Genomic DNA, 15,024 nt, shown 5'->3' with positions numbered 1-15,024 from the left:
GGAAAAACCTGAATCTGTTCTTTGCATTAAACTCCATTTGGAACTATTGAGTGCTTGTAGTTATTTTATCCCCATGAAAGTAGATGACATTGCTTTGGGGAGAAAGTAAACTCTTAAACCTCCAAACTAGAAAGCTTCAGTGTTTCTTTATGAATTAGAGAATCTTAAGAGCCTCAAAATTCTCCTTCCTTAAAAAAATTTTTCAACCAAGTTGCAGTTTCCTGCGCATTTGAAACTGTTGCTTCCAATTTACTTGATTCCAAAATCCAAGGAAATTTTTTCATTCTTTTTTTTTACTCAGCTCCACAAATAAAATAAGGGATAGGATTTTCAGATTCCATGAGAAAAAGTAAAATTCCATAGTTTCTATTGCTAACATCTTAAATTAGATTCCTCATATTTAATAATTATAATAATCCAAAATACAGTAAATTTTGTATGATGTCATATCATCAACTACCATACAAGGTGAAGTCTCGGGTGCAGTCAAGATACAAGCCTTGCTAAACCTCCAGAATGTTCTATACATGTGTCAGCAGTGGGATTCTCTCACATCAAATACCCTGTTTTCCTCATTCTTCCAGATTTATCTGGAGCTCTTTGGGGTGAATTCTCCTCCATATTCTCTTGGCCCTCAGGTGAACTTCTTGTCCAGATGTCTGACACAGGCCTGGTCCGACATGGGCCCTGTGGACGGGCACTCAGTTCTATCTTGGCTCCCCATCTGCTTTGATTTCCTTATGTCCTTGTTGAGTAGCAGTTTGTGACAAAAATTATAGAAAGGACTAGAAATGTTTGAGAGAGAGATAAAATGCTAAATATAAAATTCTACGTCAGCCAGTTCTATAAACTTGTGGTTATATATATAAAATAGAATCATTCATTTAAAATAAATTATTTTTTGGTACTAGGGATTGAAGCCAGGGTTGCTTTACCACTGAGCCACTTCCCCAGTCCTTTTTATTTTTTATTTTGAGTCAGGATCACACTACTGAAGCTGAGACTAAAGCTGAGGCTCAAACTTGCAATTCTCCTGCCTCAGTCTCCTGAGTCACTGGGATAACAGTCATGTACAACCACCCTGGTAAATTGATAACTTTCAAAGAAGAAAGTTTTTTTTTGTTTGTTTTGTTTTTCCTATTAAAACAACCCACTCATGACAAGGAATCCACTGACAGGCAAGACACCAAGCCAACATGCCAATGAAAAGAAGTGCCAGATCACTAAACCCTTAAGTTTTCACATCGAGAATACCACCAGGAGTAGCACTCCCCCACTGTAAGAGAGAGAAAATAGTGGCAAACATCATGCTCTCCAGGGGCTGGACTGAAAGATGATGTTCCACAAGCCCTCTATTTTGACATCCCATTTTGGGTTCTTCTCTCTACATCCAAGGCTGCAGACTTTATATACTAAGAACAGTATAGATTGAGGACTCAATTGTATATTGTCAACTCTCATACTAGATGGCATTCGATCTCAGAAACATTAAAAGGCTTACGTATTTTGGAAACAGAGAAGAAGAGGAGGAAGCAAAGAGAGACTTCAACATCTGCTTAAGAAACTTGCTATTATCTTGTTCCAGGACAGAAAAGGATATTATGATATATATTTTCAAAATAGGAAACAAGTGTGGACTATGAAGGAAATGCAGTGTTGTTGGTGCAATGATGGTGCCCACCACTGATTCAGAAAAATTCACCCTGCACTTTCAGAATGTTCATGTTTGCTTTTAAGCTATATATTTTTTTTTTTAGCCAAGGCTTTCAAATCTGCCAATCAGTCTAGAGACTGCCGGAGGAATTTACCTTTTAAAATGCATGTGGGAACCCATAATTAAGCAGAAAGAAAGGGAAGAGAGCTGAGCAGTGCAAGTTATTACGTATCAGCTATTATACAGCCACATTCAGGCAACTCCTTCGTTACCCTCGGTGTTCTTGGCTTTTAACATGAAATCTAAGGACTTAGTTGTATTTGGGGTTCCGAGTAATCAGAAAAGAAACAATATATAAATAAATATTTTACATCCACCTATTCCCCAGTTCCTCTTCGTATTTGGCAGAAACACAAAGTTCCAGAAACCTGGCCTTTGTCTTCAAAGTTTACACTTACCACGCCAGTTACACAATCAGGTCTCGCATAACTATCATGTCTGAGTCCCTCTTTTTCTTTTATTCTTCCTCATTCATACATAAAAATAAGCAACCAGACATGATCTATTCCTTATTTCAAGATGGCTCAGCACTACTATTTTATAGTTCAGCAGTAGCAAGATGTTGGTTTTTAGTTCAGCTTAAGTAGATCTAGGGCAACTTTCATTTTAATCCACTTACTCACTACTAGGCTTTTGGATCCTGACCTGACAGAGAACAGCAAATGTCTTCACAGAGAACCTTTATGCGGATGGGTTGGGGGTACAAAAACCACTATTTGAATCTTCCCAGAGTGCTGATTTTATATGCCTCATGTGGAGAAATCTTCAGTGACCTGGTCAAAATCAAAATCTCCCATCTGTCAGCTTATTTAATCTGTTGTGTGGCTGAGACCAAAATACCTAACAAGAACAACTTAGAGAAGGAAAGTGGACTTGGGTCTCGTGGTCTCAGAGACCTCAGTCTATAGATAGCAGAGAACATTGCTCTGGGCCCAAGGTGAGACGGGACACCATGGCTGAATCTGGGATTCTGCATCTAAATGGGAGAGTTTTTCTCAACTGTGTGGTCTCTGATGCCCTTCTCAGTGGTAACTGGGTTTCTTTGTTTCGGTTCTTAAAGCCTCTCTCCTCCTTCCCTTCTTTCATATTGGCTCAGAGGAAGTGTTTCTGTTTCATCTTCTATGGCAGCTATCCACCGATGTCCCGGGCCTTCTGGGGAGACTAGAGCATCTCCTCCTTTTGCCTGGAGCCCGAGTCCTGGCCGGATTTCCAGACACTGCTGTCTGTGCTGTCTGACAGAACTTCCTGGTGCAATCCCTGGGACCACTTTTTACAATCGAGAGCAGAATTTTTGAGTCTCATTGAACCTTATGCTTGGTAACCAGCCAGAAAATAAAAATGATAGCTAAGATTTATGTGTTCATACTACGCCCCAGGCCTTAAAAATTTTTTTTTAATACATTAACTTGTTCTTCTATTTATTTTACAGATGGGAAAAGTAAGGCTCCCTGAGGCTGGAGAACTTGCTTAGCATCACTCATCTGGTAAACAGCAGAGCTAGGGTTTAAAACTAAACTCTTAATTACCTGCTTATCCTGTGTCTCCAAATTTACCAACCTGGCTATAACCAGGATGCCATCCTGGTTCAATACCTGCACTTACCTCTTACCTGCCCCATCTGCCTGATATAGCTGTGACTAAGGCAATAGGTCTGAAGATATCATGTCTCACCCCTTGTTCTCTTACAAGGTTCCTTCATTCTCTATTATGGTCACATATCTTTGACTCAGGAGAAGATCACAAAAACTGCTTAATACATCTGATTCTTCATGTAATACACATCTGTTGATCACCTACTCTGTGTCATGTCAGGCCCTACAGAAGTGAGTAAGAGTGGTCCCTGACACCCCCACCTCCTAGAGCTCTCAGCTAATAGAGGACCTAGACATGTAGGAATTGAGAAGACTAATCTTACACATCTAATGGAAACTTGTACTATGAGACCTGAAACTAGCCTGCCTCCCCCTCCTAAATCTACCTTTTCTTATATACTGGAATAGGAGGCACACACAACCCTGTCATCCCTTGTCTGAGCTACCTGTGTGAGAGTGACTAAAAATAATGCACTGAATGTGTTGAAGATCCATTGACATTTCTTCACTTACTGAGCATAGGCTGAAAAATGGTAATCTCCCTTTACACCATTTCATAGCAGTAGTCAGACCAAAGAGGAAAAAAAAATTCCTCATCATTAAAAGAATTTTTAAATATGCATGAAACCATGACTAATTTATAGCTATGCCCCAAAGCACAAGCAAAACATCTGCACACATATACTTCAAGTTCAAATGAAGTGCCTTTAAAGTAACATGTAGGAAACTGCTACCTGTTTATCTGATTTTATGCACTATTAGCTACCAAAGGAGAAGCAAGCAGTTTCTAATAGGGTAGATTTAAAAAGAAGAAGAAGAAGAAGAAAAGAAAAAAGAATCTCAATGCAGAGAAAGCTCTTCTTGAAGGACTCCCAACACATGATGAGGTTGGGACCCACAATCCTTGTATCCAGAAAGAGTATTTAGGTAATTCAGTAAAGAGCACAGGTCACCCATCACCAAAGAAAGCTGCATTGTGTGTGCTACAGCATGCTAGCGTTTCTTTCCAGTTCATCCACGGGGACACACATACCTCATTTTTTCACTATTGCTAGACTCTTCAAGAGCCAAAGTCAGGTGACTTTCCAGTCTCCAGAGTCTTCTTTTTTCTTTTTGTTTGCAAATTGTCTGGATGGAAAACGTATGTTCCTTTCAAGGAACATAGGGGGAAATATCTCAAGAATGGTAACTGCCACTGTGTGTGGTGTGGTGACAGCTGCAAGATGCTTTGATAGCTATTTCATTTGGAATTCAGAGACTATATATCAAGATGGGTGGTTCCATCCCATGTGGTGCAAAGTAAACCGGGGAGTCTAGAGATGACCCCAAGGCCAGCATTTTCTCTACTATCCCTTTCTACCTCCTGAAAGCAGTTGGCTTTGTGGAAGCCCTCTGGCCAAATACCTTCAGCTTTTTAGCCTGATGTAGGTAAATGATATATTAACCCGTTAAATTCAACTCTGCTAAAAAAATTAACATATGTATTATGGATTGTATCAAAAAGTCTATATAGTAATAGAGGCTATTTAAGTATTTTTCCTGTCCCATGAAATCATATTCAATCTTTCTTTGGCTCACATATCCTTAGTTCAATTTTAAACATCTGATTGAGCTTCTAGTCCAGAAGCTGAGATAAATACTAGTTTATAAAAGCAAAAGGAAATGGTCTTAGTCTTTATGGTGCTTGTGTCTAAGGAGGAAATACAGACTTAAAAGTAATCAATTTCAATATCTACTTTTACAAGCAAAGCAAAAATACATAGAGAGTACTACATAGAGAAGGGCTCCTTGAATGGTCTGGAACATCTCTGGAGGCTTGCTGGAGAGGGATTTCGAGCAGTCTTAAAGGATAAGCGGGTCTTAGGTGAGGAACCCAGCCTCATACAAAAGTCGTTCAAGAAGCCCTTCATCAATAACTGTTGAGTACATAGTGCCCTAAGCAGAGGACCAGGAGGGAAGCATCAAGTTTAGCTCTCATTATTTTAGCTCACAAGCCAGATGGTGTCCTGAATGAGGCAGTACATCAGAAGGGACAGAATCTTCCATTCCAGCCCAATCAGCAGACCTAGAGAGAAGGCAGATTTCCTGAGGGGAAATATTTAAAATAGGCATCTCTATCCTGCCCTTATCCACCTCCACCTTCTGTCACAGAGATTCACACTGGGCCTGTTTCTTTTCCCCAGATTCTAGAATGAAGCAGCATTGGAAAGTCAGGTCTATTGACAGGAAGGACTTGAGCCCTTAGCTGATCTCAGGGAGAGTTTCCTTTGGAGTCGGAGGTGGCAAGTCAGCTGTGCCAGCCAGTCTGAGGGGAGCAGAGCAAAGGGTAAAGCCATCTGCATAGGAAGAAGCAAAGGAAGGAGGTAGATGGGAAACAACAGAGAGGCGCTCCAACCATGCATGCTCTAAGGCAGGGAGGTGAGCTCGCTTTTGAAACAACTGAGGCTGTTGTGTAGAGAAATGGGCGAAGGGAGGTCAGAGGCACAAGTCCAAGGCTTAGGAGAGACGCTGTGATGAGAGAAAAAGGCCTGGGGGTCTCAGTTATGATTTCCAAACCTTCCCATTTCTCTCAGTTTCTAAGGCAATCCTGTTGTTTTGTTCCCCCTCGTTGGTTATGAAGAATGAGAAATACCATGAAACACAGGCCATTCTTTGTTCAGTTTTGTGGAAAAAAATGGAAATAATAATCCTTTCTCCCAGTATCATAGCACAGTTATAAGGAACAGGAATTCTGGAAGGAGAAAAGACCTTCATGTACAGAAGGTCACATCCTCATCTCCCAATGGCAGCAGGTAGGGAGAGAAAAGATGCCCCAGGACAAGTAGGAATACTCAAGCAGACTGGGGAAATGGCTGTACACCAGGGCCTTTGATGTGCTTCCACTCTGCTTGGAACTCAGCAGGTATCATCTATTTTCATGCTGATGATAGCACCCTGAGAAAAGATCTTTATCATCCCTGTTTTTCAGATCTGAAACAGTGGTACCAGAGTAGGTCCCACTAGGATTAATCATCCTGTCTCCATTCACACTTCAATAGTGGCAGAAAAGACTGGCTGCATTTAGCAGTTTCATGTAAGAAAGGAGTAGTAGAAAACTCATGGCTGGAGCCACCACAAAGTAGAGTTCTAAGAATCAACAAGCCCCTCTGGGCAGAAAGGAGTGACTGCTCTGTCAAACAGTTTGCACCATCAACCACATCAGGTGATCTCTCCATTCCCCAGCTCTGCAGCCCCTGAGACTCCATCTGCCCAGTATGAAATGGTTGCTCACCCAGGCCCCCCACCACCTAGTAATCATCTTGAACTTTATCATCATCCTTTAGGATTCTCTAAACTCTCAGACTTCCATTAAAGACGGTGGGGTTTTTTAAAAATATATTTCCAATAAAGAAATTATTTGAAAATTCCTGTCCCCAAGCCATCACTTTTGGTTTATATTCTGTTTGGAGATAAATCCACTAGCCATACATTTGTGCCTTTCATTTAGATTTAATTTTCTTACTTTGAAAAGAGAAATTCATCTCTGGATTTTTAACCCAATGGGAATCAGGAACCAATAAATAGCCTTCTCTGGACTTCCTGATGTATTTCATGAAACAACAGACATCTTCCTTTCTGCCATTCCCATTTGATATACTTTTCTGCTCCTTTCTTTGCAACTTCTCTTTCAGGGAAACCGATTGTGTTACACTATGGGTACACAGTGGCACCACAGTTCTCTGAAGGAAAGAGGCCTCCCTAGCAATATGAGTCTCAAAAATTCAGCGAACAATAGCATATTTTTATTTTACACTACCTACTTTTTAAAAGAACAGCATTTCAAGGCTCTGGGGACTCAATGAGACGATAGAATAAAGGGTGCATGAAAACTTTAAAAGAACACCATTTTGCTTGGCTGTTGCCTGGCTGTCCCCTCTGTGCAAGCCAGACAATGACAGTGCCCCTGAAGAGCAGTGTTGGCTAGTTAGTGACAAGAGATGATATCTGTCATGCATGATAGATGCATGCACTGCTTGGTGGCCATGAAAGGCTCAGGAAGCTCCTCTTACCAATGATCACTCTGATGACTTTATCTGAGCACTATATTCCTACGTGTGGTTCTCTACGTCTAGAACTTTCCTTTGTTTCGATGGAACCAATACACTGAAATATTATACCATATAAAATACAGAATAGGAACATAAAGGGACTGTCTCTCAATAGTCAAATTAAAGCAACAACATCAAAATTCAAAACAAAGCAAAGACTGTACCCAAGACATATTCTATAGAACATTATCCACAGAATAAATTCCATCGTTTTGTAGCCACTGCAAATTAATTTGGACAAGTTTATGAAATCCTCTTTTATTTTTCCTTAAAATGCATACTTGAAAGAGATGTATAACATCACTTCAAAACTTCAATTTTTTTTAGGGCAAAACACATAAAATTTAATCTTCAAGTGGTACTAAACATCTTTATCACTTACTAAAAAGTTTCCTTCTAGGGAAACAAAGAGTTTCAAATTAGAAATGCATTTTAAACACATGAAATCTCATCACAAATAAAGAAGAATATTATCATTTAGCTTTGAAGTGTTTTAACTTTGGTACCTCACCTCTGTTTCAATACTCTTTGGTCAATTAGTCCATTATCAAGGTTTTCAGCTGGATGGAAAGACGGCCTCTGCTCCCCATGACTGGCTGGACTGGAGGACTGTATATCCCTGGAACCAAGAAAAGAAGGAAGAACTGGTGTGAGGCTATTCAATGACAGCCCCAAACATTGACCTCACAGCAGCTCTGAGGGTAAGGGGTCAACCCACAGTACATGCTGTGATCTGAGTTCCTGTCCAAGCTCATGTGAGACTCATGACTAAAAGGGAGGACCTACTGAAGACGTCTCCCTCAGTGCATTCTATATGCTAAGAAGTATACAGATACCAGTTTGTGAGGGTGTTTTCACCAATCTGTTGTATTTTCTTCCTGAAACTGGGAATGGAACTGAGCTATGCCTGGAGCCCTCAATCTGTCTTATTTTTAAATGCTGTTAAGATAATCTTTTCATTTATGAAATGAGAGTGATAATAGTACATATGGCTAATATACTTATTTAGCAAAATAAAATGGTTACCTGTCAGATCCTTTCTCCACTCCTTGCCATTTGGGGGGAGCATTTATTACCTGTAAAATCTCATCATTCTTAGAGCCATACCCTCTCGTTTTCTAAGCTATACAACTGAAGTCCAGAAAGGAAAGCAAGTTGTTCATGGCCACAAGCTACTCAGTAGTAGTGCCAAGATTTGTACTCAGTTTTCCTGATTTCCTGTCCAGTAATTTTTCTACCAGATTCAACAAGGCCACCATAAAGTAACTGTAAATACTCTCCTATTGATATCCTATTGTTTGCTTAGTTCTAAATAGAATGTCAAAAATCCTTTGCAAAAATAACATACCAGGCAACCATTGGCCATTAAATGGAATCTGAAACCTGTCTCTGATCTGGAATGCCTTTACAGACTCTCAGAAGGGGCCAAAAGCATCATTTATTTTACCCACTACATTTTACACTTGAAGAAGCTAAAACTAAAACAAGTCAAACAAATGTCCAAGTTTTATCTTCTTTTGTTAGATGAGTAGCAAATATCCTAACAGAGGTTTGAAAGCAGGTATTTTGATACCTAAATTCCGGGTTCTTTCTCATACCAAGTTTCGAATCTTTATAAGCATTTCCCATAAGGGTTTAATTAAAGGGCATATTTTCATGTTTCTCTGCTATCATTCCTACTTGACAACAAACTTGTCAAGTGACGATATATTTGACAAATATATTTGACAATAAGCAAACATAACCAACAAACATTCTCTTCTCGCATGAAATTGTAATTTTACACCTGAATAATCTAACCTAAGTACAAGAGAACACAATCCTTAAAGTGAGTTGGCTATTTACTATGTAAAAGTGATGAGTACCCCCTCCTAAATCCTTGGGCAACCAGTGTTCCCAGTATTGGCTACCCTCAAAAATAGCCTTCTTGGACAAGTTAACAAAGCACTGTTTTTGAGTGGGGAAAGTGAAGAGAGATTTGCTCTGTCCAGAAATTACAATACTCCTGACATGAGTGTGAATTGACAGGAGTTAGGTATTATATTACTTTCACAACGTGCAGATGAAGAGACAGGGGTGCCAACATTTAGTAAAATCAATCCAAGTCAGTGGAAGAACCAGGAACGAAGCCCAGATTTCCTGGCAATCCAGCCAACTCTCATTTACTAGAGAACATTATAAACTGATTTGCAGTGGAAAAAAACGGATGCCTGTTCTCTTCTAAGCTGTGCCTAAGGCAATATCAAGATTCCAGTCAACTGAGAGGAACTTCCAGTTCAAAAGTTCTACTCATCAAAAATGCCCGGAAATTACTTTGCACCAGCTTTGAACTTCCACCCTCTCTTTTGCTGGACAGTAGTAAAAGCTTGCAATGGGAACTTCTCCAAAAGTCATATGTTCGAGAATACACCATAACGGTGCTTAGAAATCCTTCAAATAAATCATTTGGGAGAATTTATAGACCATGTACACCAGCCCTTCAAGACTACCTATAGCTTTTAAGTCCCAAATATTCAAAAATCCTAGAAATCAATACATGAGCCAATTCTCATTAATATTGTATTCCTTATCAAAGAGAAAGAGGGAATTACCCATTTAACTTCCAAAAAGATAAAAAATAGAATGGATATCATCAAACATGACAACCTTATTTTTAAATGAATGATTGGTCTGAAGCAAGTATTTCATTTCAAAAATTTTGCAAAAAGTTCTTAATAAGGAAACATCAAATCAGAATGCCTGAAAGCATCCTGGATATAGATTTGTAAAATAAAAAAAAATTAATTTGCTTAATTCTGTTGTCATTTTTTTAATGCATAAATCAGTGATAAAAAAAAAAACACCCCCAATCTTCATGCTATAGCCATTCTTGGGAAAGCATAGGATCAAAACCAAGGCCTTTTATGGGCCACCACAAATGTTTCCACATGTTTCCTGTGGGGTGCTTTCATAGCATTAATTATTCTAAGGATACTCTTAAAGAATTAGGAAACTCATTGTGGCAAGAATGGTTAGTAAATCATTTTTCTAAGACCTCTAGAGGATAGTATATATTAGTCACTATATAGGGTCCTAAAGGACACAAATGCATGAATAAATACTCAGGAGCAGACATAGATGCCTTTTGCAAGCCCTGGTTTTTAACTCGTAAGTCCCAAGTTTTCAGACCTGCAAAAATTTCATCAAATTCGACACATTAAAATAGGTTGGAAATCACAATCTAGAACTTAAATTCTTTGTATATGCATTTTCAAGTGCTCTAATCATTCAATTATTGTTTTTCTCAAAAGTACAGAACTCTAAAAACATAATATTTATTTCAAAAGTTACTTTAAGTGGTATATTTGTTGCTCAATTTAAGTTTTTATAGGCGTCCCACATCTGGGACAATGGGGCTTAGTGGATTAAAATCTTATTTCCAGGAATTCATTTCCACTTTTTCACTTATATTTCCGCTGCTCATCCTACAGCATTTTATTTAGGAACCCCATCCTTTTAGGACTTCACCAATTGGAGTCAGTGTTTAAAGCGTGGTGAAAAAAAACATGATGTATCTTGATTCGTAAAATTTTGCAGAGTGCCCTTTCCTCAAATATTAGAAATATTTTTACCCATAAATCTAGCTGAACATGGTCACATTTTCCAAAAAGTTTTAAACCCCAACCTTCATGCTCTGGCCATTCTTGGGAGAGCATAGTATCAAAAACAAGGCCTTTTGTTAACATCACTTACGCTGGGGTTGCTTCTGCTTGTGTGATCAGGCTTATCTCCCTGGGGCTTCCAGGAAACCTTGGTCCTTGATTGTTCTGCTTGTATCTTTTAATTAAGTCCATCAGAACAGCCTGATGCCCAATTTTCTTGACCAGTTGCTGAACCATCCGATCGTTAAGTGCTAGAAGAGCGGCCCCACTTACTTCTTCCTCTGAGAAACAGATAAAAATTAGTTTCTATATGGTTTCCCAGTAAAACACAGCAAAACACAAGCTTTATAAACAGAACTATTTCTAGTGTTGAAAGGATTGTCTAAACTTGTTTTCTGTGGTTATAAAATTGTATGTATCTTTGACAAAAATATAACTTTGATATTGCACAATTCCAAATTGATGTCTGCTTCTAAAAAAGAACCAGGAAAGGGATTCACAATAAAAACTTTGTATTTACTCATTAATGCCCTTTCCCCATTCTAATTCTAAATTGCAGTATTTTTATTTTCTTCATATTTTTGTTGGTGCATTATAGTTGTGTATAATGATAGGATTTGCTGTTACATATTCATTCATGCGTAAATATAACAATATAAATTGGCCAATATCACTCCCCAGCACTTCCCCCCCTCCCTTCCTGCCTCCTGCCCCATGTAACATGCATTATTTTTATAAAGAAAAAAAACTTTTTGGGAAATAATTCTTAGTAATACCTCCTGACCAATATTAAATACTTATTAATTTAACATTGCACATACTAGATTACATAAGGCAAAGTCTATATTAAATATAAGTACCAAATAAGTATTTTAAGTCCCTCTCAAGACTGAGTTCATCTTGCTATATCTTCTCCTGTAGATACTAGGTAAAATAAAAACTCTTTCATGGTAAATAAAGAACTAAAAAGTTCTTTACTGCAGTAATTCCACGTCCACATTTACATACACACAGACATGAAGCAGCAAAGTAATTTTTAATAACAGAAGAAACTCACAATATCCAGGCTGCTCAAATAAGATTTTTAAAAGGGTGAACAACTCACCTTGAAACCTAGGCACTAGCTCTCCTAAGTTTTTCTCCACCAGCCAAAGGCAGACCTGATCAACTGACCAAGTTTCCATTGCAGGATCCTATAAATAGTACACCTGTAGAGTAAAAGGCCAGGGAAGGATTCTCCAGGGTTGTTGTTCTTGTTTTTTCCTGATTATCGTTCTTTGATATATTTAAAAAAGAACAATCTCGTTCTTCTGCTAGATTCCTTTAGACTCCCAACATTAAGTTTTTTTTTTTTTAAATGAATATTTTTATAATACATATTTAAAAGTTGCTAACAGGCATGTTACAAACATGACTGATTTTAACCCATTGCCTGGTCTCATTTTTAAAATATCTTCACCTGCTCCTACTTTTCCCCACAGGCATCCCTCAGCTTTACTCACGGCCAGCCAGAACATACAATGGTACACCCAGGTTTCTTCACAAAGAAAAGAAAGGTGTGAAACCATCAGGAAGTGGTTGACATTTACAAAAAGGGTGGGCAGAAGAGAAAAGAGGAAGGATCAGAAGAAAGCCTGACAGAGATACTTATTACACCAGGACTGTTTAACCCCTTGCTGCTCCCAGCCTGGAAAGAGAGCTCGCAGCCCCTGCTCATGGTCTGCTTTAGCAAGAGGAGCCTCAGGAGAATCCGAGAGTATCTGCCCTTTCTTCCAATACCACTCAAAACCCATTCAGTTCTAGAACTCACTAAACACCATTATGATTGGTAAGAAAACTAGGATGAACTCAAACACTGATTTCTCTTTTCTACTTAATTGGGCAGACTTAGAATTAGAAAATAATTAAATTCTTCTAATATTTGTCTAAGTGAGAGAGGTGTACACAGAATTTGCAAGATCTATTTCTTATTGTTCTTGTACAGGCTATTATTCTGCAGCCATCTAGTATACTGATTTCAATGATTTTTCTTATTTAAAAAAATTAATAATTTTTCCTATTGTCCTTAAGCAGATCATTTATTTTTTTACAATTCAGTACAAAAGACTTCTAATGGATTGGGCAGAAACTGAAAAAAACTTTAAACATTTTATTTTTTTAACATTATATTCAATTTCAATGATATTTATTAGTATAGTAAAATACTGACCATTCTGTAAAGACAGAGAGAAAAATTACTCTTGGAGGAATGGAATAAAATATAAATATATATGTAAGATATTTAATTTATAAATGTTAAATATTTAATCTATAAAGATATAAAATAAAAAATAAATATAAAGTATAAAATAAAAAATAAAAGTATGTGTTGGACTATGTAGTTCAATTTTATTGCTGGAAGTCTTAAAAGTAAATACTGTCATAGTCTTCATTTTTGAATATTTAAATAAGTTACAATTACCACCATCACTGTGAGAACAGTAGAAAGGAGAAAGAAGTTTCCCTTCAAACTTGACAATCTGACAATAACAGTCTCCAAAAATGATTTCCTAGAAAACAAGCATACTTCAAAGTAATAAGCCATACACTCGTAAGTATTCACAAACACAAGTTGAAAACAAGGGTTAAATATAGAAGAATGTCTTCCTGAATTACAGCAGTGGATTTAATTTGCTACGACAAACAGTAGCCACAGAGCTCCTCCCCTAGGCTAAGCAGCAATATCAGGGTGTGAAAAGTCATTATTTGCGAGACTCTGGTGTAAATTAAAAATCACACCTTTCTGTCACACTTCTGACTTCCTTGTGAAGAGTAGGACTTAGAAAAAAATAGAAAAGTAAGGAGATGGGGGTGGGTGGGGGGGTAATTCTCTAACCTCCAAGATGAAAAGGTATGCAGAGCAGAAAATACGGCCTTGCAGTCAGTCACTGATGGGTAAACAGAAATTTGAAAATAAAATGAGTACTTGGAACTAAACACATATTATTTTTTTTTCATTTGCAGATTTTTAATCTAAGTTTAGTTTTGGTAAAAACAGGACAGTTATCAAATTATAGCCTCATAACAAACATAATAAAATAAAAAATAGGTTTTGCTCATACTTTCTTTTGAATATTTTAAGAAAATAAAATCACTCCCTAAGCAATGTAATATCTTTCAAGTAGCAACCTTAGAACTTCCTCTCACATAAATTATGGATATATTATTGTGGTCTTCTACACCAAGGAGCAAACAATACTTCAAATGAGAAAAAACATATCTGGTAGCTTACTCTGAGTTTCAGAAACATTTGAAGGGTTCAAAAATGTGAGGTCATATGTCATTCTTAAATATTTTAAGACACAATAATAAAAATAAAAGAATAAACGGAATTAATGACAACGTTATGTGTGAATGCTGCAACCAAACTGTTCTCATTATTTAAGTTGTATAACTTTAATAAAAGAAGTCTATGTTAAATATTAAAGGGCCTCATCTTATTAAGGCCAGGAAGAGACATGACTTAGGTAGACATCCTAACTATGAGCAAGTCTTATTTAATAAATTTGTTAAAACTCCAAAGACAATGGACAAGGCTGTGAACATGACTTATAATCTTCAGGGGCAGCATAACACAAAGAGGCATTAACCACAAAAAAGCACTTCTTAAGAAACCATGAAAATGTCTTGCCACTTTTTTTTCTGTTTGCATATTTGTTATTATTTTCCTGAAGTCCAAAAGCCAAGATGACAAAAAGATTTGGAAGAGTTTTGCCGGCAGCATATGCCTTCTCCTGAATCAATGCCTTATCCCATCCTGGGAAAGAACATCTTCCACTGGTGGTTGAGCTTGAAGGGAAAAATCATTTAGCAAAGTCAGATCCTACTGGAGGAAAAGGAGAATTGAGGTAAAAAAAAATTAGGGAAGTGATTGTCACATAGTACAGTGGAGCTTTCTGTCTCAAGTACTTGGGGCTGATGCTCATCGCAACTGTCACTAGGCCAGTTGG

General features: G+C 37.7%; 1 protein-coding gene across 1 annotated transcript in view; it reads right to left on the bottom strand.

The window, feature by feature from the left end:
* Positions 1-12,884, bottom strand: part of Samd3 (sterile alpha motif domain containing 3) — a 47,551-nt gene extending 34,667 nt beyond the window's left edge. The window contains exons 1-3 of the mRNA XM_005340349.4: positions 12,141-12,884; positions 11,127-11,316; positions 7,906-8,013 (exon numbers count right to left, since the gene is read on the bottom strand). Of these exons, the coding sequence (XP_005340406.1) occupies positions 7,906-8,013; positions 11,127-11,316; positions 12,141-12,219 (377 nt within the window). The 5' untranslated portion in view covers positions 12,220-12,884. The remainder of the gene's footprint in view (positions 1-7,905; positions 8,014-11,126; positions 11,317-12,140) is intronic.
* Between the last annotated feature and the right edge of the window lie 2,140 nt (positions 12,885-15,024).

This window comes from Ictidomys tridecemlineatus, chromosome 8, assembly GCF_052094955.1.
Source record: "Ictidomys tridecemlineatus isolate mIctTri1 chromosome 8, mIctTri1.hap1, whole genome shotgun sequence".
Classification (NCBI taxonomy): domain Eukaryota; kingdom Metazoa; phylum Chordata; class Mammalia; order Rodentia; family Sciuridae; genus Ictidomys; species Ictidomys tridecemlineatus.
Note: the sequence above shows the minus strand (reverse complement) of the source record. Positions and strands in the feature narration are given on the sequence as shown.